This window comes from Callorhinchus milii, unplaced genomic scaffold, assembly GCF_018977255.1.
Source record: "Callorhinchus milii isolate IMCB2004 unplaced genomic scaffold, IMCB_Cmil_1.0 Scaffold3, whole genome shotgun sequence".
In the NCBI taxonomy this organism is placed as follows: Eukaryota; Metazoa; Chordata; class Chondrichthyes; order Chimaeriformes; family Callorhinchidae; genus Callorhinchus; species Callorhinchus milii.
In genome coordinates, this window is record NW_024704744.1 from 8,607,692 (window position 1) to 8,628,242 (window position 20,551).

Sequence of the window (20,551 nt, forward strand, 5' to 3'; positions counted from 1 at the left end):
GAAGAGAAGCATTTCAGATATGGTACCAATTCTGGATTCTGCTGTCCTACAATCCGTTCCAAAACGGAACAGATTTCTTGTGTTTCAAGAAAAGCTATCAGATTCCTTTGCTTATTGTGAAGTGCTCAAATATATCCTTTGTTGGATTTCGAAACGCATATAAGGCACGTTGACTTTATACATTTGGGAATACGTGCAATGTAAGAGTCAATTTAATGTACTGTTGCTGTTAAATACTATCTTGAGGGAGTACAACCAATACAGCGCTTTTTCTAAGCTATTCAAGTAGTTGCCCAATGTTGTCTTTGGGGCACACAATGTTCTTGAGTTGAATACATACTGTATAACATTACCATTTTTAAAAAATTATATTTTTCATTGGAGCAAAGAAGGTTGAGGGGGGCAACTGGTTGAGGTGTACAAAATTGTGGGGAAATAGAAAGAAGTTATTTCCGTTGATGATGGGTGGTGGAGGGGGTCAGTAACTATGGGGACATATTTATAAGTTAGCCTAAAGAAGAGGGAAAGGAGAACTTGGCTCTTGCCAACCTGGGCCTAATACTTTACAGAATTAGTCAATTAGGATGTGTCCCTCCAGGGAGAGAGAGCGCATTCTGTTTCAATAATATATTTCTGGAATTTCTACGGATAGATGGGATTCATGGAACCCTTTGTTGGGTTTGGATACTCTTAAGCATAGTGATGGGTTACCACATATGTCAGACACCCAAAAAATAAACCACAGGATCTAATTTCCAATAATTTACTGAACGCTATACTACTGTGTAATGGTTATTCTGTCTAGCAATATACTGAGTCAGCATGTTATCTTTATTGAATGTTTGTGGAAAAGTGGTCTGTGCTTTTAGTTTATTTTCATTTAACATCTTGCTGATTTTACATTTGTGGCTGCTGAGAGTTGAATTGGACATAACAAACATTGCCGAGTCTGAAATTGGATTGAAAATCCAGTTAGCAGCTGAAGAAAAGATTTTGTTGAGGTTCTGATTTGAAAAAATGCTATTCACGATGTCAAGGCAAACAATACTGTGGGACCCTTACTGGCTCCTTCTTTAGAGAACACAATTGAAACTACCTCAGTTCCATTTGCAGCTCTTATTACAAAGTAGATGCAACATATTCCTGAAAATATTGCCTTTTCTGTTGTCGGTTTCTTATTTCCAGTCATTTCAACAGCGATATTTGAAAAGATTAGTTTTGTTTTTAAAAATAACCCACAATTTTGTATGCTTCAAACTCATTTAAGAAACAAAAGCAGAAAAGCAGAGCAAGGTTGAGAGGGGGACCTGGAAACACTTATGAATCCTCAAAACGTATGAAATCAATTATTGTAAAGGTATTTGAGGAGTGCAGACTCATGTGGAATATAAATACCTGGCATGGAGTAGTTGAGCTGAACGGCCCATTTCCGACTGTAACCTATGCAATTCAATGAATATTGGAGTGCGACTTACAAACAAAATATTAAATTGCTGAATGAAAGCATTGACTTTGATATCACAATTTTATTAAAAACACAATCATAAATTGGAAATATACTAAGATGTTGTAAAAGTACGTTGCGTACAAAGCAATGTTAAGCATTTATTCAAAAAGGATCTACTTTAATTTATTACACCTTTAAAATGCAAGATCTGACTATCCAAGGTAATAATCCCACCCCAAAAATAATAATAAATATTAATGTGGTCACTCAATCCACAACTGTTTATGGGAGACTGCTGTGTGCAATTGGCTGCTGTGTTCCACCCTCAAAATACACAGTCACTACATTTTACAGTATATTCTGTGAAGCGCTTTGAGACATCTCAACGATGCGATAAGGCGCTATATCAAATGCAAGGTTTAATATTATTATTATTATTATTATTATCTGAAGAGCACTCTTGTGCCAGAGAACAGCATTCTGTTATCTACCAATTGAAGGCAGTGGGAGTAGAGTCTGTTGTGAGCTCTTCAATCAGTGAAGTAGTGGGCAATAGACATCATCACTGCAGAGTGATTGCCTTGTGATAGTGGAAATTCATAGGTTGTAGAACAATCACATAATTTAAAAAATTAAAAAACAACTTAACCCAATAAAATAAAACGCTTCAGTTTCTGAGTCCAGCTATTAGATTGCTTGTGGCTTTGAAAGACGCATTAGAGCAAGGCTTTTGACCTTCTGAACGGGCACATCATATGGCAGGGCACAGCCCAAGAAAGGATTTGGCATCCAGTGACATCTTAATGGATAAATGCAATGTTATTGTGTCATTAAGAGATTCCCAGACTCTAGTCCTTATCTGCATTAAGGTAGCTGATCTTAAATGGGCCCATATGAAGGCACTATAATCAGCCTCCCTCAGTTTCCCTGGAGAACGAAGGAGTCTGGGATCCTGCTTCTAATCATAATCCAGTATCGTCATTCCACGTGGATGTTGGGCGAGGGAAGGACTGAGTTCTGTGTTGTCCAGTCTCCACGTCAAACTTACTGTTGACAGTAGCCACCTGGGTTTACACTTGAAAATTGGCCACTTTGAGCGCAAGGACTACTGGTTCTCGTGGAACCTAGAGTGTTAATAACTAAGATAGAGAAGAGTAAAATAATAAATCGAAAATTAAAAGATTGCTGTTTTCAGGTTATAAATCAAACTACTCCCCCTTGGATTGCAGATGTGACAAGCATGTAGACAGACATTTCCTCTTTGCTTCTACTCTTACGACATTGCCTGTCACTTCTGTAATCCAGAGTAGAAATTCACAGTAGTTACCATTACACACAATAAATACTCGCTATTTTAGTATTTTTATGTTATGAATACAGTGTTCCTAAAATAGACAATGGGGGAGGGTGCGAGTGGGTCCCAACATGCAACAATTTCTAATGGGAGTTCCTAAATAAAAAAATTGCTGTATTCATTTACTGTTAATAAGGAAACCTGAAGCTGAGGGAATGCCACTCTGACCTGACCTAATTTCACAGTGGAGTTTCTGCAGGTTCGTTGTGATGCACTCACTTCTTTTTACCGGAATGCGTCCTGACTCAGATTCCTTGTTGAGGAATCCCATCCTGCAAACTGCTGCGTACTGGGACCCGACTTAACAAGACAAGAAGATTTAAAAAGACCGCCCGATTCTGCAGCAGTTTCTGCAACAGCGTCCTGTCCCAAAGTGTAGTCTTTGAAGGGGATCAGCCTGTGTTGGGTAATGCAATCTAAAGTAAAGGAGAAAGAGGAGGACAATATGAGGCACTTGCACAAAGAATCCATTTGACAATCACACAGAGAAAACAATCTAGATTTGAGGTAAAAAGTGGAATGGTGATCGGGGGGGGGTGCATTGAGAGCCATGGACTTAAACGATTAAAAGACTGATAAACTGGAGAACAGCCTTAAACACAGAAGTCTCCAGTTTATCAGTCTTTTAATCTTACACAGTGACTGCACTTGACAGCAATTCCCTTTGAACACTTGGAGACATTTTGCCGTTACAGGCATTGTACAATCATGCAATACAACTTTACATTTATATAGCGCCTTTCATGTCAGGAAACACCACAAGATGTTGGTCAGTCCAGGGCTTACACCCAAGTTGGGAGTAGGAAAGGTAAAAGGGATGGGTGGTGAGGGGAGTGTGGGGGGGGGGAGAAAGATGGCAGAAGGTGTGGCCAAAGATGATGGTCCTGTAGTGGACCTTCAAGGAGGTAAGGAAAGGGGTGAATTGAAGAAACTCTGGGACAGAGTTACACAGAGTGAGAGCGAAACCTGACTGCTGACAGTTGGGTGGGTGGGTGGAGGACGTGAAGCAGGCTGGTGTCTGCACTATATCAGATGCAAGGAATATCACAGCTTCTAGGCTTCAATTTTTAATAGGTTTTCATATATGATATATCACAAAGATCTCAATTGCATTCAGTGCATCAGCCATTTAATGATTAGAATAAGTTTTAATTTTTTACAAAAAAAGTAACAATTAATTGCGTGATTTTGATGACATTCATAAACTGCTTGAGTGTCACACCTAGAGCTACAGTTTATGTCATCAGAACACGTTTCGCCTAAAAATACACAGTCAATCCGCTTTACAGTCTTTCCTGTGAAGTGCTTTGAGATGTTTCAATGATGTGATAAGGCGCTATATCAGCTGCAAGGATTATTATTATAATAACTCTCATTAGATATATCACTTTGGTCATTGTAGTATTCATTGTTTCACCTTTTTTTAAATATAAAAGAGTTATGTAAAGTTTTATAGCAATTAATATAATGTATCACATTTTTGAACCAAACCCAACACATCTTTCACATACACACTTTGCAAAACTCAACGAGTCAGATAAAGCAAAATCTGTCCTCAAACAAACACCACAGGCAGGCAGTGCTCTTCGCTGTCAGAACCATTGTCTTAAAGATTCATATTGTGCAGAAATTTAGAAAATGTTTGACTTTGGGAAACCTGGAAGCTGTTTATCTGTGGGTATTTTTTACGAATTGCAGAACAACAACTTCTAAATAAAGACTGATTTTAAGATTTTTCCCAAATTTTCATACTTACATTTTAAAAGAAATGGATTTAAAGCTATGGCCATGAATACTCATTAGTGTTCATGGTCCTGGAACACTGCGGACCTGTCTGGCTCAGGAGCCAGACTGGAGACCGTCAGAGAGGGCTGGCTTGATTTCCGTATAACCATATCACGGCATGAATGTGGGTTTTGAAGGAGAGCTGAGGGTCGAAAAGGCACTGAGGTTTTGAATTGGCTCGGTGAAGTGAAGAGTGCAGCCTTGAATGGTGATAGTGTCAGCGGCTGAGGTGAGGAGGTGCTGCCGGGAGCCAAGTAGGGGGGCCTCTGCCTTGCCGACTGAGCTGGAGGACTGGATGTCAGACAGACAATAAGCCAGGACATCAATGATCCTGGACTCGAGGGTGGAGACGGCGAGATAGAGTTGGGTGTCATCCGCATACATGTGGAAATTGACCCCATGCCTGCGGATGACATCGCCGAGCGGGAGCATGTATAGATTGAAGAGGAGGGGACCGAGGACAGAACCCTGAGGGACGCCACACATGACAGTGCGGGGGCTACAGGAGAAGCCATTGGTGGCCATAAAGTGCAGACGGTGGGAAAGGTAGTGACACTATCACCATGGAGCTGGGCAAGAACAGAACCATTGAGGTGGAGGTGAGAGGAGAGGCGGTGGAGAAGAATAGAATGGTCAACAGTATCAAAAGCGGCCGAGAGGTTGAGAAGGGTGAGAGACAGAGAAAGCCCTAGTTGCGGGTGGACAGAATGTAATTTGTCACTTTGACCAGGGCTGTCTCCCTGCTGTGAGCAGCACAAATCTCAGATTGGAGGGATTCATGGAGGGAATGCTGGGAGAGGAAAGAGCGAAGAGTAAAGGATAGTTTTAGGACAGGTATCAGAACGTTTTTCTTTTAATGCACAGGGTAATCAATGACTGGAAAAGATTGCCAGGCAAGATGATAGCAGCCAAAACAATAAACACTAGACTTATTTAAAAAGCAACTTGCTGCAATGATGGGGATAGTCGGGTGGGCGTTCTCAAGGGATGAAATTGGATGGGCCGAAGGGCCTTCTTCATTCAGACCAATTTTGTGATCCCGTGAGCGTGTTTGGGCCCCGACCTCAACAACAACAGCAACAACTTGCATTTATATAGCACCCTTCGCACAGGATAGCATCTCGGACTGGACCTTTTGTTTATTTGCTGATGATAACTCCCCCTCCTTCTCCCCCTCACACAAGCCAAACAAAACGTAACCAACAGAAAATTCAAGTAAAACATTTTGAAAAGTGAAATCCGCCAGCAAACACAAAGGTTCCTTCTGTTTTTTTGTTGCTACAATTTGTATTTTAAGACTAAGGGAAAAAAGAATGTAAAATCGCAAAGTTGATTGAGGAGTACAGTACAGCTGACTTGTAAGCGAATGGGAGCCAGATGCAAAATAGGGATTTTGTCCAAATAACATTTTTCTAAAATCAAAAAAAACTTTGAAAGTGGGTGGATGGGTCAAGGGGGACTTTGAATTCTCATAACATTTTGGGAAGTCACAAAAATGTTCTTTATAAAATATGCTGTCAACCACTTTTTAATTGCAACATGAATCTTCAAGGAATTGCTTCAGGCCCAGTTTCCCATGATAGATACATGCTCCACGTGTCTGTCTGTTTGCTCTGTTTCCGCTTTGTGCTATTTCTCCTGGCCAAGCCGGTATTGTTAATCGCCTCGGGACGGTCCTCCCGACATGAAAGGTGGTACTAAATATAAATTTGTATTTTATTGCATTATGGTTTTGAGAAATTTGAATGGTGAGGAAATTCATACTTATTGTACTTTTTATTCATTTAGGAAGTTTTCTTTTCCTCAGCGAAACAGACGTTTCACACCAATTTTCACTCCCTCCCTGCCTACCCTTCTGAAGACAATTGAATCATTTACCTTCCTCCTCAGCAAGTTTCTGGAGCAACCTCAGCAAGCTGTTTGCCCTCTGCAACCTCACCTAAACAGACATTGTTCATGTGCAAACCTGGTGAGCTATTCGCCATTGTAAAGTTTTGATTGTTGCCTTTCTCTTAAAAATAAATAATAAATAATAAATAATCCTTGCATTTGATATAGCGCTTTTCACGTCGGGAGGACGTCCCAAAGCGCTTCACAGAACACACTGTAAAGTGAATTGACTGTATATTTGTGGGCGAACGCGGCAGCCAATTGCGCACAGCAATGTCCCACAAACAGTCGTAGATTGAAAATGACCAATTTTATTATTGTTTTTGGTTTTTGGAGGGATTATTATTAGGCGTGTGGAGTAAGGAAACTTGTCCAAGGTTTCGCCCTGACCTGCCTGGAATTGAACTCAGGTCTCTCACTTGCAAAGCGAGTGCTCTAACCACTGAGCTACAGGCCTCCACGAAAAAGAACAATATTTAAGAGAATGGCAACAATCGATAAATTCATAATGACGAAAATAATTAGCACTTTGAAAAATATATTAAACATGTTTGACTGCAAATTCTTTTTAAATTAATCTGCAATGATGTTCCATTATAATAATACTTGCATTTGATACGGTGCCTTATCATGTCTTCGAGACGTCTCAAAGTGCTTCACAAGATACACTGTAAAGTGCAGTGATTGTGTATTTTGTGGGTGAAACACGGCAGCCAATTGCGCACATTGCAGTTTTAAAAATACAGAATTTACTGTGAATCTCTGAATCCTTCCATTTGATCAGTCTTGTAATCCAGTAATATTAATAGCAATCCTTACATTTGATATAGCACCTTTTCACGAATTTGAGACGTTTCAAAGCGCTTCACAAACTATATTGTAAAGTGAATTGACTGTATATTTTGTGGGTGAAACGTGGCAGCCAATTGCACACAGCAGTGTCCCACAAAAAATCGTGGAATGAGTGACCAAATTATTATTTTTTAATAATGTTTTTTAAGGCAAAGTGATCCCCCAATTGATCAACAACCGGGTTCCTATTTACTGCTAGGTAAACAGAGGCATGCGAAGGAAGGAAACTTGCCTCAGGTTTCGCCCTGCTGTGGAATCATACCCAGGTCCTCTCGCTTGTGAGGCGAGTGCGCTAATGAATACACTACAGGACTCCACATGTATATGTATACACTAATAATCATTATATTGATCTTTGTCAATTGTCATAATAATAATAATAATCCTTGCATTTGATATAACGCTTTTCATGTCTTCTCGACGTCTCAAAGCGCTTCACAGAATAGACTGTAAAGTGAATTGACCGTATATATTGTGGGCAAAAAGGTGAAAAGGGGAAGGTGTATGCATATATATGCAAACCACTAAGAGGCACAACAATTGATGGATACAACAACAACAAAATTAAATTTGTAAAGCGTCTTTCACGTCGGGAGGATGTCCCAAGGCGCTGGACAGACAGAGTTACGGACCCGAGCTGAGGGTCGGGATGGGGGAGGGTGGAGGGCAGTGGGGGAAGCAGGAAGATCGAAAGCACGGTTGAAGAGGAGGGCCTTGAAGGTAACAAGGGAGGGGGTGAGGCGGAGGGACTGAGGGATGGAGTTCCAGAGAGTGGGGACAGAGTGGTGTAAGGCCCGCCCGCCAATAGTGGGGCGAGCGAGGCGGGGTACAATACATAACTACTGTACCATGCTGTTCCAGACTTCATGTCCAATACAGTACAACAATCAAATATAATGTCCTTTCTCTAACCTTGTGCTACTTCAAGCTTGAGAATCAGCTCAGCAAATACAGTGCAAATCGGAAGTGAAATTAAATTAACATTATCGATGTGCAGCCTGATGATTTGTGCAATCTGCGATAACTCCAGCATTTCCATTAGTTTCCCCAGAGTGTATTTGGGTGCAGACACTGTAAAAAGCCAGCCTGGTGCCATACGCTTTCCTACTATTGTTATGTTCTGTGTAAAGCATGTGGTTCTCAACTAATTATGAGTAAGGAGGATAAGTGGCACAAACAAGTGGTGGGATTGCTCCAAAGACTCTCTCGGACCTGCTGGCTCACATTTTCTCACGTTNAAAAAAGTAGTTCATGAGTCTCACTATTTTTATATTTCCTAAAATCTCAGAATTGGCAATGATTTGACCTTGGCAGGAGTGTAACGCGATTGCGAAATCCAATAGATTGAAACATAACTAACAGACGCAAATTGTTGTAGTGCTGCAGAGTTTATAATCACAAAATAGCACCACGGCTCTGTTGTTCATAGCCTGAGCTGAATTTATATATAATAATAGTAGTAGGAGCTACATCAGCCTGTAGCTCAGTGGTTAGAGCACTCGCCTCACAAGCGAGGGACCTGAGTTAGATTCCCGGCAGAGCGAAATGTTGGGCAAGTTTCCTTTTTCCACACACCTGATAACAATCCCTCAAGAAAAAAACCCAATAATAAATTGGTCACTTCAATCCACAACTGTTTGTGGGACACTGCTGTGCGCAACTGGCTGCCGCGCTTCGCCCACAAATATACAGTCAATTCAGTTTACAGTATATTCTTTGAAGCGCTTTGAGACGTCTAGAAGACGTGAATATTATGTTTTCTATTCCCTCAGGTGCTGACAGCCATTTGAGCTATTTTTTTCTGAGGGATATGGGAATCACCCTGGCTGGCATTTGCTTCTCTCAGATTATTCATTGAAGCGGCAGCTTTCACAAATGAAGATCTGATGAAATTTTTCTTTGTTTAGAAAAAGAACCTAGAACTAAAGAAAATATACAGTCAATCCATTACAGTATATTCTGTGACGAGCTTTGAGACGTCTCAACGACATGATAAGGCGCTATGTCAAATGCTAGGAATATTATTATATTCCTGTAGCTCAGTGGTTAGAGCACTCGCTTTGCAAGCGAGAGACCCGAGTTCAATTCCAGGCAGGGCGAAACCTTGGGTAAGTTTCCTTAATCCACACGCCTAATAATAATCCCTCCAAAACCAAAAACAATAATAAATTGGTTATTTTCAATCAACGACTGTTTGTGGGACATTGCTGTGCGCAATTGGCTGCCGCGTTCGCCCACAAATATACAGTCAATTCACTTTACAGTGTGTTCTGTGAAGCGCTTTGGGACGTCCTCCCGACGTGAAAAGCGCTATATCAAATGCAAGGATTATTATTATTATTATTATATAATAATTATTTTTAATATTCTGTTTGAAGGTGTGTTTGGAAAACATTCTTTGGAAGCAAAACACAATGATGCTCATCTTTGAACTTAGTATTTACACGAAGCGACATACATACCTAGAATCCACTTTTCCGATAAGTAAGGACTTCCTGGGTACCTCCTTCCCCTATATTCTCCAATGCACATCCCAGCTTGGCGTAATGCCTTGCACACCTTTCCCCCGCACAACAGCACCAACTCCTTAAGCTTGGAGGCAGGGGGATCACTTCTGGGTGAAATGAAGATCAGAGGCTGATTTACGAACAAATTGTGTTGATATTGTCCTCCTGATAACTGTTTTTCCAATCTGCAGATCTGTTTATTGGAAAGAGAAACATTTTTTTAAAAAAAACTCAAGTTAGACAATCAACATTTTATTGGAATCCTGAAAGCCATTTATTAAATTTTTTTTATGGTCTCTCAGGGAGCCTTGGGAGAAGGAATGGGCACAGCTATCTCCAGTGATAACCTCTCATCATTTTGCTTCTCTCCAGTGAATATTTGCACAATCAGAAAAGCTAGTCCTGTAGTGTAGTTTTTAGAGCACTCGCCTCGCTAATGAAAGGACCCAGCTATGATTGAAGTCATCTTAGATGTCCTGTAACTTAGTGGTTAGAGCACTTGGCTGGCAAGCAAGAGAGCTGGGTTTGATTCCCGGGCAGGACAAAACCTCAGGAATGTTTCTTTACTCCACACACCTCCATTTACCTAGCAGTAAGTAAGAGCCGGGTTGTTAGTTGATTGGTGGATCGCTTGACGATCTCTCTCAAAAAAAATTAAAAATTGGTTACTCAATCCATGACTGTCAGACACTGCTGTGCACAATTGACTGCCACATTTTACCCACAAAATACACAGTCATTCCATTTCACAATATATTCTGTGAAGCATTCGAACATCTCAACGACATGATACGGTGCTATAACAAATGCAATAATTATTATTATAGTCTGTTCTCCAGAAGTGGTATTGACTATGTGATTAACAGCTGTATCACATGCTTATTCCTGCTCATTGACAGCAGGCCAATACTTCTAAGACTCCCATCATAACATTGTACACAGGTTTATAAATATAGCATATAAGATGGGAGTAGGGGGTGGGAAGGGAGCAGCGCAGTTAAGGTTCATGCTGCAGAGGCAGTTTGTACAAGGAATACTTGTAAATAATGACACTTCATGTCTTCTCATGGCTCTTCTGGGACTTTGCTGTGCACAACATGGCTGCCATGTTTGCCTACAAAAACAGACATAATACTTAACAGTAATTGTCAAAAAGTGCTCTGGGACGTTTGAACACGATAACACTAACAATAACAATAACGATAACAATGCAAATTCTTTCGTCTACATAGAAAAGTGATATCAAATAATGTCTCCCGGCAAAATAATATCTGTCCCCTGAGGTACATGTACTAGAACACACAGTTTGAGATTAAAAGTGTCCCAGATCAAACAAATTAATAGTGTTTGATACTTTCTCTTATATCTCCTCAAAGAATTGAAACCATCTTGCCCTCAGCTTTGGAATGCTCGGAGATTGGATCATCCCTGGGGATCACCAACATCCATCAGCAAATATCTAGATAGTCAGCAGCCGAGGGTCTGAAACCACCCGTACCTAACGTGACAATCTCCTTGGTAATTTCAGTCACTGATATCTCAAAGCACTTCACAAAGATTTATTGTGAAGTATAGTGACCCGACTGCGTACTTGTTGGTGAATGCTGCAGCAAATGTCCCACAAATAGCCATGAAGCAAATGAACAATTTTTATCTGGGGTATTGTTGTCCTGGTGTTGAGGGTCCTATGCCTGAAACAACAGGCCTCGCAAAGTGAGAAACTTCCCAAGTGCTTTGAGATGTCCTCCTGACCTGAAAGGCACTATACAAATGTCAATTGTATGGTATAGCTACATGAGTAATGAACGAATGATGCTGTCACACTAAGTCAAACAACAGTTTTGAAACTGCTCAGTGCATTCAATCTTTTGAAAGACCAGACACACCTTTTAACTTTGACCACTGCATTCGAATGGTGACAAATTAATAAAGAATTAATTGTCGGAATAAAATATACTTGGTTCTCTTGTAATATACCACAGTGGTTATAGTATGCTTGGATGGATAGCAGTTTTCGGGGGAGCACAAAACAAACTGAAATCCAACTACTGTATTTGCATTCATAAAACAAGAAACAACGTGATTGCAAAGTCTGGAAAAGAAATCGCTTCGGCTCAGGGCACCAATTACATATCTCCGATAAGATTTCTGAGGAGACATTACCAACTATGGATATATGAAAAAGCCATATAGCAGCTCACTGCATTCCCTCACTGTGCCTCATCGAGCTGGTTGTTGGCACAACTGGTGGATTTGTTACACAAGTCGCTCTGTGTGATAAAAAAGTTGATTGTAACAATACATTTTGTGCTCAGAGATAGGATTCCTCTGGGAATACTGGATAAAATATTTGGCAACCGAATCTCGCACTTGGCAGATATTCAATTGCATTTCAAATATTCTGAGTTGAAAAGCACATTTAATTTGTAAACTCCCGCCAACTTTTTCAAGTTTCCATTTGTTACAAAATGGGGCTGAATTAAAATCAAATACAGTATGTGCTCTGTTTTACACAAGAATAATTCAGGTCCAATAAAATAGCAGTAACAGCTGAGTCAACATGTTTTCAACTAAAGTCTATTCACCCTGCTGGTTAGCCCAGCTCGGAACTCATGCCCATTTGTAGTGCCGGCAGCAAATGGAAATTGCTTGCGGTGGTATCACAGCGAGGAGTGGGGAAACAGAAGTTCTATTCTACACTTTTGCCAGCATCTTTTGTGCGTTCACAGAGCTTCACAAACTGGCTTCCAAAGGCTGGATTGTTTATACTGTTAGCCTGGCCCAGTGGAAGCACTCTTGCCTCCCAAGTCAGAAGGTTGTGGGTTCAAGCCCTGCATCAGGACTTTAAGCTCATTGTCTGTCTGGGCTGACATGTCAAGACAGTGCTGGGGAGCGTTGAATTGTTGCACTGCTTGACTTTGAGCATTGTCTGGTAAGCTTCCGGTTGCTTGTCTAGCTCGGACCACCTCTCCCATCAAGGCCTTGGGTTGCGTAGTTAACAGGATCTGAGTGGGAAAAATCCCTGCTCTCAGTGACTAATCTCCCCTCCAAGTCCTGACAAACATATATGCGTAACCATTATACTTAGCCATGGAAGTCTAACAGCTACACAAAGCTTCTGCAGAAATCCTACTGACATATTCACATGACTAGTGCACTTCAATCACTCCCTACCAACCTGCCCACTCCCTCCGCTCATCGGGCTCCTGCCTGCTCCATGTCGCCTGCCAGACCTGCCCTACCATCGGTGGCCGGGCTTTTAGCCTCTCCACCCCACACCCTGGAACTCCATCCCACGATCCCTTCACCTCGCTTCCTCCGTTGCCTCTTTCAAGACTGGTCTCAAGATCCTTCTCTTTGACCGTGCCTTTGGTCTCCCTCCCACCTCTCTGCCTTCCCTCACCCCTACACCATGCCCCAGCCCCCATGCTCGGGCCCCGACACCTGACTGTTCAGCGTCCTCCCGATGTGAAAGGCGCTCTATAAATTGAATTTTGTTGCTGTTGTCAATCATCAAGCAAGTCAGAGCTCAAGATTGAGCTAAAATTGTGACCTGGACCTTGATCCAAGATAAAGGCAGTAGGAATGAAGAGGGAAAATGACTCTCACAAAATTAGTTTGGATGAAGAAGGCCCTTTGGCCCATCTGATCACATCCCTCCAGAACACCCGCCCTACCATCCCCCATCACTGTATCAAGCTGGTTTTTAAACCAGTCCAGTGTTCTGACCTCAAACACTCTTCCTGAAAGCCTGTTCCAGTCTTTTAATTACCTTCTTTGTAAAGAAAAGCTTTCTGGTATCTGTCTCTGTTCTGAAATTACCCTTTGTAAATATAAACCATGTACTCTTGTTCTACTGTCTTGGTGCATCCTAAAGTATTGTTCCGGGTTTACTTTTTCAATCCCATTTAAAATTTTATACACATCTATGTCATCGTGGATGTCCTGTCCTGTCCTGGGTTCGATTCCCGGCAGGGCGAAACATTGGGCAAGTTTCCTTACTCCACATGACTCTGTTTACCGAGCAGTAAGTAGGGAGCCGGCTGGCGGATCGCTTTTCCTAGGGTTAATAATCCCTCCAAAAATAAATAATAATAATTTGGTTACTCAATTCACGACTGTTTGTGGGACACTGCGTCCAATTGGCTGCCGCGTTTCTCCCACAAAATGTACAGTCATTTCAATTTATAGTATATTCTGTGAAGCTCTTTGAAACGTCTCAAAGACGTGCTAAGGCACTATATCAAATGCAAGGGTTATTATTATTGTTATTATCATTATCTTCTGTTAAGACTGAAGAGCACAAGCTTGTCTAACAATGGGGATCATCCTCACTGCTCTCCTCTGGATTGTCTCTAGGGGGCAGCCCCCCTTATATTGCGGTGACCAAAAGTGTAAACAGTACTCTAGGTCTGGCTTAACCAAAGCACTGGACAACCAGAGTCTGATGTCTGGGGATCTAAACTCAACCGATTTGGCAGTGCAGGGGGAGGAGGAGAGCAGAGGAAGGTCACAGTGTGTGTTGTGTGACACCTCTCAAATAAAACGAACAATACTTTCCACTCCGAACTTGAAACGGTTTTAACTTTATTCTCCGTTCACAACCCTCTCCCTGACCTCAATGCTCTCTCTGGGCTTTTTACGGTCCTGCTGTTTGTCATTGGATCTTCTAGTTCACATGATTCGCCTCCAACACCAATCACCTATTTTATATCTAAACTTATTCAACAGTGTAGAGGTAGTTTGCATGTGATTTGGTTTGTTTTGCACATTTGTCCACAGCTGTTGATGGATTTTGGCATTTGGCTGAAAAGAAATATTTTATGTAGTTACATTAACAAATTTCTTGGACCAGTTTTCAAATTGTCTCTCTGGTATTGCTCAAATGTTGTCATAATTTCCTAAATTTGCTCTTTGTGGACTTGTTAAAAAAATAATAAAAAATCTTTCCCTGAACACCAATTTCATCCAGTGGCTCACACACCGTCAATCGTTTCTTTGACATAAACCATTGAGTTTTTCTTGAAATAATTCACACGACTAGATTTCCACATCAGAGATGCACAACCACATCCTTCAAATGTGTGTTTTCGACTTGTCTTGAGAAGAGATCAGAATACAACTTATATTTAATAAACACATACAGTTGTACCGTGTACATAAAAAACAAAGGGAGGGAATTACAACAGATCACATAACAACAACTTTCACTTATATAGCGCCCTCCACGCAGGGTAGGCTCTTAAGTTGTTGCATAAATTCCTTTTGCATAAATTCAGAGCTCAGCACATTGGCTAAAAGAAGTCGATGGTTATCTTATCACTCACCTCGAGACTGAAACACTCAGCACCCCATTTCTCTCCAGTGTTTACTGACTGCTTTTGACTGCATTTTTTGGTTGATGTGATAATTATCACCTGTGATATCAAGTGGCGCAACCCCCCACACTGGTGTAGACCCAAAAAAGGCTCACTTAGCCACTTAGCGCATCAAGCCCATTACTTCAGGCCACGTACTATTTATTTTGCCATCAACTCCCCCTGAGGGACATCATTAATCATCACAATAATTTTCAAACTGCGTTTACAGCTCCCCGAATGGTGGATTGGAAGGGCTGCCTCTAGTTTGACAAATGCAGTGCTGCAGGTGAGCCACATTTGCACTGTTTATCCATGTGGGAAACTCTCGGTGCAGATTTACTCAGAGCTGATTACACACTGTGTATATGTTGCCGAGAGGTTAGAATATCAGTCTGCAAGTAATTAATCTGCCAGTGCAGAGGTTGAAGAAAATGTTTTACTAATCTTCGGCTGGGCTGTTCTGGCAGCATTTGGTTCTGATACTTTAAACGTGCAGCTTACATTAATTAATTCATCACAAAAAAGGAATTCATGCAACAAAACTCCACAGTCTACCCCCTTTGAAATTATAATGACCCCGAGGCGTTTTTTTTCCAAATAATCTAGTCCTTTTATCTAGTGAACAACATTACAATTCCATCCATCACCTCATCCCTTGTAGGATGAACATACCTCTTTGACTGCACTTTTGGTCATCCGCATACCCTCTGACACATGCTTAAAAGTATCCAAAACAAGGAGTTCCATGCATCCCACCTACACATGGAATTTTCCATGTATTGGAATGGAATGTGCACTTCCTGGTAACATCCTTGTAAATATATGCTGCACTCCCTCCATTGCTACAATATCCTTCTTGTACCAAGGCTTGGTCGGCAAAGGGGAGGTGATGGTATATAGTGTCATGGAAAGATCTGTGACAGACAGACTTGGTGTCCGATACGCTGCCCCCTGTGAAGAGCACTACATAAATGTAAGTTGTTGTTGGTGAATTAAATAACCTTCTCGCACTGAAAACTCCCAATCAGTATCCAGGATTGAAAGACACACTGAATGCCACTGAAGGCAATTGATGGCAGAGCCTGTAGCTTGGTTCAATGCCAAGAGTTAAGCGAGTAGTTTTTCAGGAGGCTATTTAAGTAACCTTTTCTAGAATATCACAAATAATAGTCAGAGAAATTGTGTTTTTCTTTACTTTTTCCTCTTAAATTCTCCTCCACACAGCTTACCCACCCATCTGCCTCCTCTCATGTAAGTGATTTGAGTCCTTCCTGTACATGGTTCAATGAGCGCAGGGCATCCTAAAGTACTGCGCTTAGGTAGACAACATCTTTAAATCTTATTTTCATACTTGGTGTCCACATGTCAAGCACCTCAAGTTTTTCCTTTCAGTTAAAAGGTTCTACATAAATACAAGCTGTTGGCTTTGAATGAACCACAAGTACTTGTTCTGCTGTAACTTTTGGTTTTCCAACAAGACGCATGTAATGTTGATTGACAGAGTCATGTACAAAACAAGAAAATAAAGGCGAAGACAATAACTACCATTACAAAGAACCCATACGATCCACTTAATACAGCTTTTCTTAATTCGCTCTCCAAAACGCTGGTGAACTCAATAAAATAGCTTAGAATATTCATGAAACACATGCAAAAAATGTTTTGTTTGGTAATCCTCCACTATTCAGATATCCAACACAGACACATTAGATGCCAAACTGCCATTTAGTGGTGAACATTTATGACTTTAAAGAGCTGAACCAAGGATGGGAACCCAGTTGTTATGGCAATAAAAAAAATAGCCTGCGGAAAACCTGAACCTGGCCATCATGCCTCACACGTTTCACTTCTCTCCTCTGAAACATCAAAGATTGTACACAATACCCTCCTTTACTTGCTTAAACTCTTTGGACTCAACTCACTCAAACTGGTCGTCTCTACATGAATAGTATGAATGCCTGCGAGTGATGTAATGCATTACCCTTTTAGCTACTGAGCTCCCTGCCTCTTACTACTGCACCTAATTAAAATGAGAGAGAAAAAAAATAAAAATAAAGTTCATGTCCGTCACACTTCAGTGCTGTTGAAAATCAAAGACGTCTTTGTTATTGACCAAGTCCCAGAAAACTTGCATGAATAAGCGGTTTCCTTGCCAGAACAGCAATCTCCTGCCAGAACGATGGATTATCAGCAGTAAAGCTCTGATTACCTAGCTAAGTACTTAGGAGTTGTAAACAATTGCTCCTTGATAATAAACCTTGCATTTGATATAGCGCTTTTCATGTCTTCTAGACGTCTCAAAGCGCTTCAAAGAATATACTGTAAAGTGAATTGACTGTATATTTGTGGGCGAAGCGCGGCAGCCAATTGCGCACAGCAGTGTCTCACAAACAGTCATGGATTGAAGTGACCAATTTTTTATTTTTTTTTCCTTGAAGGATTATTATCAGGCGTATGGACTAAGGAAACTTGCTCAACATTTTACCCTGCCAGGAATCAAACCCAGGTCTCTTGCTTGCGAGGCGAGTGCTCTAACCACTGACCTACAGGACTCCTAACTTAAAAAAAAGCTAAATAATCCATCTTATTATCTGGAATGTTTAAGAAGACCACATCATGATATACAGTCGGCATTAATGCTATGCTAATATCTTGACAAGAGCTGACAATAGCTTCCCTTTTAACTTGGGACTTCCTCCCGACGTGAAAGGCGCTCTATAAATGGAATCTTGTTGTTGTTGTTGTTTTCAGTTCACAGGAATTATTCATTCAGCATCCTCAAAGAAAACTTTAGTAACCGGCATGTACACACAATAAAGCTTGACCCCAAATTTCCCCTTCATTTCAATATTGCTATTCATCCACCACACACTATACCGTACTCAGCCAAGAACGTGGGTGCTATCCTGTTCCCAAACTCCTCCAATGTTCCTCTGGCCCAGTGGACCTATTTGACCTGATGAACCTCTCTCTCTATCAGGATAACTACTTAACTCCCATTTGGTGCCCGCTGTTGAGATCAGGAATTCATTGTGTGAGGAATCCCTCAAGACAAAACTCCGCTATTAGTGCCAGAACCTGTGAATGCTCAATGCACTGTGTGTGACCTGTGCTCAGTGAATAAAGAATCATTAGTCCAAACCACAACAATAAAAGGTGTAGACATGTCTAAACCATCACTACCAAAATTCTTCACAACTGACATACACTGACTCCAAAAGGTGGGAATTTACCTCCAGGCTAATTTCTTTAACGGCTTATGTGTTCTAACAATCAGGATATTCTGATGGTTTGAATCTACGTCAATGGCCAAGCACTTCTTGTTCAGACAGTGACCTCAATTGCTAATCTGGGTATCGAGGGTGATGAGTGCAAGACTTGTTCACAAAATGCCTTGCACTTCTATTCATATGTCAATACTATGGGAGAGTCACAACATCTGCTTCTCCACATTAACTCTCTGAGATCCAGAGACATATTTTACATACTGTGGTTCCGTTTCAGTATCAGCAAGACTCACAAAAGACTCCCACTGTGCATATGAATTTTGCGACTTGGTTGGAAGAAAAATGTATCTATTATAAGAAATTCACAATCACCTGATTGCAGTCTCTTCCTGCCCTTGACTAATTTGATGACCAAATTAGTGGGATGACTCCAGATAGATTCATTGAGTCCACAGCGCCCATCCAATATAATACACCGTCAATTCACTTTGCAGTGTACTCTTTACAGTATATTCTGTGAAGCACTTTGAGACACTTCAACAATGTGATGAGGTGCTATATCAAATGCAAGGATTATTATTATTAATAATATTATTATCTCCATTAGCCTCAATGGAACAGGTTTGCGCAATGCAGCAAAGTAAGAATTTCTTGTCAATAGTAAACAACAACAACAACAAGATTCCATTTATAGAGCGCCTTTCACATCGGGAGGACGTCCCAAGGCGCTGTACAGTTGGGTCAGGACCTGAACAAGGGGGAAATGGTCAGGGTGAGGGGAGGGAGGGAGCGAGGAGGGGGTAGAGAGTCGAGAGGGGAGCTGAAGGCACGGTCAAAGAGAAAGGTCTTGAGACTGGCCTTGAAGGAGGAAAGGGAGGAAGTGGCGAAGGCATTGGGGGATAGAGTTCCAGAGCCTCGGGGCTGAGAGGCTGAAGGCCCGGCCACCGATGGTAGGGCGGTTGGGGCGGGGGATGTGGAGCAGACCGGAGCCAGAGGAACGGAGGGTACGGGCAGGGAGGTAGGGGGATAGTAGGTCGGAGAGAGCAAGGCCGTGAATAGCCTTGTAGGTGAGGATGAGGATCTTGAATTCGATCCTCTGGGGGATGGGGAGCCAGTGGAGGCGAGTGAGGGTGGGAGTGATGTGGTCCCGAAGCCTGGTGCGGGAGTAAAGTACAATTTAATAGCTTTATATGCTTTAAACACGCACATTTGCTTACAAATACACACTTATTGGACTTCACAGTAAGCCACTTTGGGACGTCTTGATCAAGTGATATCAAATGCAAGGATTATTATTCTCCTTAAAAAAAGGTACTTCACCTTTTATGTTCCTTTTAAGGAATCAGTGATATACTTTAATTTGATAGAAACATCACAGATTATGGATTGGAATTTATAATACCTATGTTTCTGTCATTTCCCTTGTCCATTTGGGTTTGCAAGCCTCGCCTAATTACCAGAACCAATTGTTGCTCTACGGATCACCTGACAAAATGCAGGAGAATAATTGATTTCTCTTAATCGTGAATTAATCGTGACCTATAGGTGAATAGGCCAGGTCTTTTTTTGGTTGGGTGCCTGACACACGCGGAAACCCATCGCCACACTCAACAGGATCCAAACCAGACAGAGTTCCACAAATGCATGCCACCCACGCATGCAAATTTTCAAGTGTTTGGAAATGGAGTTTACCTAATTCCAGAACATATTAGGGAGGTATTATGGTATGGAGACCTTGGACTGAGCATTGGGGTCCTGCTAGAGTTTAATCAGCTAAAAGCGCATAGCTTGCCATTGAGAGCACTGTCTGGCGTACTTACTGAGCTGGGACCACCTTACTCGTTAGGGCTTCTCCTTGGCCTGTAGGGTTAACAGAAGCCGAGTGGGAAGAAACCCCCTCTCCCCCTTTGCACATTACCAGTCTTACCCTCCAAATCCTGCCAACAAACCAGGCTGCCTGGTCTGTCACCAGCAGTGCCTTGGAGCACTTTAGACAACTTTGATCACGTCAGTAGTACAGTCTCTAGACTTGTAGTATATTCATATCCGAAAGTCCAGTTGCTTTAAAGGACAAGTAACTCAATTCAGATCCATCAGTTAACGGATTAGAGATTTTGAGCGACCTCCTT

At 41.5% G+C, this 20,551-nt stretch overlaps 1 protein-coding gene across 1 annotated transcript in view; it reads right to left on the minus strand.

The window, feature by feature from the left end:
* Positions 1 to 1,883: 1,883 nt before the first annotated feature.
* The window catches only part of mcph1 (microcephalin 1), a 165,611-nt gene continuing 146,943 nt past the window's right edge, over positions 1,884 to 20,551 (minus strand). Inside the window, exons 14-15 of the mRNA XM_007894037.2 lie at positions 9,791 to 10,028; positions 1,884 to 3,217 (exon numbers count right to left, since the gene is read on the minus strand). Coding sequence (XP_007892228.1) covers positions 3,027 to 3,217; positions 9,791 to 10,028 — 429 coding nt within the window. The 3' untranslated portion in view covers positions 1,884 to 3,026. The remainder of the gene's footprint in view (positions 3,218 to 9,790; positions 10,029 to 20,551) is intronic.